The 5,000-nt window shown below is 43.5% G+C and overlaps 1 protein-coding gene across 2 annotated transcripts in view; it reads right to left on the bottom strand.

Annotated features, from left to right (window-relative positions):
- Positions 1-5,000, bottom strand: part of nfatc4 (nuclear factor of activated T cells 4) — a 16,310-nt gene that overhangs the window by 3,169 nt on the left and 8,141 nt on the right. For both annotated transcript variants that reach the window (XM_046852024.1, XM_046852025.1), the window contains 4 exons: positions 2,918-3,081; positions 2,353-2,835; positions 1,680-1,855; positions 654-816 (listed from right to left, as the gene is read on the bottom strand). In XM_046852024.1, the coding sequence (XP_046707980.1) occupies positions 654-816; positions 1,680-1,855; positions 2,353-2,835; positions 2,918-3,081 (986 nt within the window). The remainder of the gene's footprint in view (positions 1-653; positions 817-1,679; positions 1,856-2,352; positions 2,836-2,917; positions 3,082-5,000) is intronic.

Here is a 5,000-nt window from a genome sequence, read left to right on the forward strand (position 1 = left end):
TTCAATTCAATTCAATACATTTTTATTTGTATAGCGCTTTTAACAAAGAACATTGTCTCAAAGCAGCTTTACACAGATAATGTGGTGATTAAACGTAAATATGTTCTTTGTAAGTAAGTTTGTCCTGGAGAAACCTGGAGAGGAACCAGACTCAAGAGGGAACCCATCCTCATCTGGGTTGCACCAAATGTCCATTTGAAGCAGATATACAATGCTGTGGGGTACAGTGATGACGATCAGAAGCAAACTGCACTCCCGAGTCAGTGCAGCAGACTGTTTACATTAACTACAGTCCAATCCATCCTCAAAGAACCCTTCTACTCCGGAAATTATTTCAGGAACAGATACTGAGTGAGTGTTACAGATACACTGGTGACTATATTAGCATCAGGGTTAGCACGAGGGATGGCTGTAATAATTTGGTAGCGATGTTAATTAGCGATCATGGCTAACTGACTTTAACACAAGTGAAATGTAAAATGATTTACTGTGTGTTTGACTCCTCCGTGTAAAATGTTAAACTCACATAGCACTCCTGTTAGCAGTTTGTGTTTCTCGATGCTAACTGTGCTCTAAGATATGCTAGCTGTAGTTTTCCTGATGGAGTGTGAACAGTGATAAATAATAATAAGAAGAAGAAGTCATGCTCTAACCTTCACTACAGGATGTCCTCCTGGTGATGCCTTTACAGCTCCTCGACTTCCCTCTGTCTCATAGTGAGCACGATGATGAGGGCGAGGCTGAACATCGATCCGCAACTCGTACTGATCGAACTGACATGGCAACGGCCAATCCAGCGGCGGCAACGCATTGGACCTGTGACCACAATACACTCCAATTACAATTACATCTTTAGGCCAAAGTGTGCGTGTCCCAATCCACCACCCTATTCACTACATAGGGGGCAGAAACTTTATCATTAAACCCCTGCAGTCATGTCCCAAACCACAATCATGTGGAAAACTAGAGTAATAATGGAAAAAACCTAATAAACAGTGTGACCTGAAACAAGCAGCTCGTCAGGATTCGAAGTTTTATGTTTAGGTGTTGTCTCTCCTTGTGGTTCCTCTGTTCACCCACTAGATGTCGCCATTGTGTCCCCATTAGTCTCTTATTGTTTCCACCTGTGTCCTATTCGCCTGGAGAGTATTTTAGTTCCCTTTTGTCTCAGTTTGGGTTGGTTGTTTTCATGTGGTTTGTTTCCTGTGTCTACAGCCCTATCTCCAGTAGACCTGTGTAACTTCTTGTTTCTGTTTGTTTGTTTTTTGCTTGCTATTTCCTAGAAAGGCTTTATTTTGAGTGTTTTTGCTACATCTGCAGAAAGAAACTTGTGGCTTGTGGACTTACTTTGGCTTAGTGTTTGTGTTGGATCTTGAGTTTTGGAACACTATTTTGCTGTTTTTTATATTTGTGTTTTTTTTAACATTTAATTAAATATTGGATTTTCTAACCTGTCTGAATCTGTTTCTGCATTTGGGATCACACCCCCTGTGGTAAACTGCTAGAGCTCCCAGCTCACACGGTGAACCTCAGTTTGAGCTGTGACAGAACATTTCAAATCCATTGTGAACCGAGCAGGGACACTTAAATCTCAGGATCTTTTGAACAATGTAATGCACTAGGACTCACTGTATTGCTATGAGGTACTATTGGTACAGTGTGTGTATGTGTTCTCCAACCTGAAGATAGGGCTATGGGCACTGGTGCGGTTTCTTCCCCAGCCGAGGGTATTTGGTACAGATAGATAGTCCATGCCCAGGGTGGGAGGCTCCCTCCTGAGTTGCCCCAGGTCTGAGGGGGGGCAGGATGTATTTGGGGCACAAATCTGCTCCAGTTCCACGTCTCGGGAGGATACCTGTTTACATCACAAACATGAACACTAGAGGGTGCTGTTGGAATGCACAATCAGGACAAGCCAGGGGACAGAAGCATGCAGGGTTATGTAGAGTTATGCAGGGATATGAAGGGTTTTGTAGGATTATGCAGGGTTATGCAGGGATATGAAGGGATTTTTAGGATTATGTAAGGTTATGCTGGGTTATGCGGGATTATGTATGGTTATGTCTAGTTATGCAGGATTATGCAGGATTATTTCTAGTTATGCAGCTTTATGAAAGGTTATGCAGAGCTACGTAGGGTAATGCAGGGTTATGTAGGGTTACATAGAGTTATGTAGGGTTATGTTGGGTGCTGCTGATTGAGGCGTTGGTGGCACCCATTTTTGAGTTGATTGTATTTTCTTCCCTGTAGAGAGAATTCTTGCTAATGGCTCTTTAGATTTCATCCCTAATAATAACTATAAAATTCCTTCGTAACCATAATCATAATAATATTTCAGTTTAACCATCTGACCTGCTCCAATGAGGTCTTCCTGGTTTTCTGAGGGATACTTAGCTCGATGTGGTCCTGAGATTGGGGGGCAGAATCTCCTATCTCCAAAAATGGGACATGGTCTTCGGTGTAACTGCCCCTACGAGAGTGGCTTGGTGAGGGAAGGGGGGAGTTTCTACGTTTTTTGCCTCCTGGTGAAGTGGGTCGGGATGAGGGTGACAGGCAGAAGTGGGTGGTGGCTTCACCAAGTTCCTCATCTTCCACCAGGAGAGAATCACAGCTCGACGCAGGGCTTAGCCAACCACGAGAAGATGGGCTGGAGGCAGGACTTGGGCTCAGAGACCCCGCGCCCATACTGCTATCCCGGTAACAATAGGGATCTAGGAGTGGCAGGTAGAGACGGTCTCTGTCCCAATAAGTTCCCCCTTCTGGTATAAATTCATCATCAGGGGAGATGGTGGTGATCTGAATACTGGGACACTCCAAAACACGGGACTCTGAGACCTGAGACAGAATGAGACAATCATCATAGCTTGGTTTAGGAGAAATATCTCACCTTAAGTAAATATCAGTGCTGTTGTTTTACCTGGACAGACCGAGCCGGGAGACTCTCGTACGTCCCACTGAACTCTCTTACTAGGGCTCGTCTCGGCGGTGGGGAATGCATGCCAGCCCTGTGATTGGATGGTGGAGGGGAAGGAAGGATTCCCATTGGCTGGCTGAGTATAGACGTCAGCTGGCTTTCGGAGACTGTACAGGAAGTGATTATATTACAGATCATTATAGAGAACGTGATCAGTAATCTTAAGTAAATAAATAACTAATCTACCAGACTGCTGATGAGTTCTGGGTTGTGATTGGTCACAAGGTGTTGATTAATTCCCTAAATCATACAATAGTGTAGGATTCTATTAATGCACTTGTTCTTATGTTAGCTTTTCCATTGTAACGGTTCGTTCACAGGGACAGTTACACCACAAGAGTGTTACACTGCTACACCTCCACACTGTTACACCGCCACACTGTTACATCTCCACACTGGTACACCTTCACACTGTTACACTGTAATACCACCACATTGTTACACCTCCCACTGTTTCACTGTTACACCTCCACACTGTTACACTTCCATACTATTACACACTAATACACTTACGCACTGTTACACTGTAACATCACCACACTGTTACACCTCCACACTGTTACACCACCACACTGTTATGCTGTTACACCTCCACACTGTTACACTTCCACAATGTTACACTGTTACACCACCACACTGTTACACTTCCACACTATTACACACTATTACACTTACGCACTGTTACACTGTAACACCACCACACTGTTACACTGTTACACCTCCACACTGTTACACCTCCTCACTGTTACACCTCCACACTGTTACACTGTTACACCACCACACTGTTACACTTTCACACTATTACACACTATTACACTTACGCACTGTTACACTGTAACACCACCACACTGTTACACCTCCACACTGTTACACCGCCACAATGTTACACTGTTACACCACAACACTGTTACACTTCCACACTATTACACTTACGCACTGTTACACTGTAACACCACAACACTGTTACACTTCCACACTATTACACTTACGCACTGTTACACTGTAACACCACCACACTGTTACACCACCACACTGTTACACCGCCACACTGTTACACCGCCACACTGTTACACCTCCACAATGTTACACTGTTACACCACAACACTGTTACACTTCCACACTATTACACTTACGCACCACCATACTGTAACACCACCACACTGTTACACCGCCACACTGTTACACTGCCACAATGTTACACTGTTACACCACCACACTGTTACACTGTTACACTTCCACACGTATGACCATGTTTTCATTCATTACAAAATTCCATGTAAAATAACTTATTATTTTAGTAAATATAGGAAGAGTATCGGGCTGTACTGCTACTTTAGGAAATGCCATGTGTGTGTGTGTGTGTGTGTGTGTGTGTGTGTGTGTGTGTGTTAGCATGTGTAAGCATGTGAATGTGGCAACAATTTCAGAAAAATAGAGGTAAATGAGATTTAGTTTCATAAAAGGACTTCCAAGAAGTGAATCTGCCTCCATTTAAAACACTAAATTCTTCAGTAACAAAAGTCAGCTGAGGAGGAGGAAAGCAGGAAAACAGCAAAAAGAAAAGGAGGAAAAGAAAGAAATGAAAAAGAGGAGAAGGAGGAGGAGATAAAGGAGAATAGAAGGAAGAAGAGGAGGAGAAAATGTAGAGGAGGAAGCTTTTGGTTGAAGAATGGAAGACGAGGGGAGGAGGAGGGGAGAGGAAAACGAATAGAAGGAAGAGGAGGAAGAGGAGGGGACAAGAAGGAAGAGGAGGAACCAGATGAGCAGAAGGAAGAAATGAAGAGTATGGAAGCTCTGGTGAAAGAAAAGGAAGAAGAGGAAAAGAGGACAAAGAAGATGAGAAGGAGAAAGAGGAGGAAAAGGAAGAAGAGGAAGATGAAAATGAGGAAGGGATGATGAAGAGAAATAAAGAGGAGGGATTAGTGATGTACCTCAGTAGTGAAATCAGATGAGGAAACATAAACAAGGGTTAAAGCTGGAGTCACTTAGCGTAACTTCATTCCTCAATGGATGAAGAGAGAGAAAG

This window comes from Silurus meridionalis, chromosome 6 (assembly GCF_014805685.1).
Source record: "Silurus meridionalis isolate SWU-2019-XX chromosome 6, ASM1480568v1, whole genome shotgun sequence".
In the NCBI taxonomy this organism is placed as follows: Eukaryota; Metazoa; Chordata; class Actinopteri; order Siluriformes; family Siluridae; genus Silurus; species Silurus meridionalis.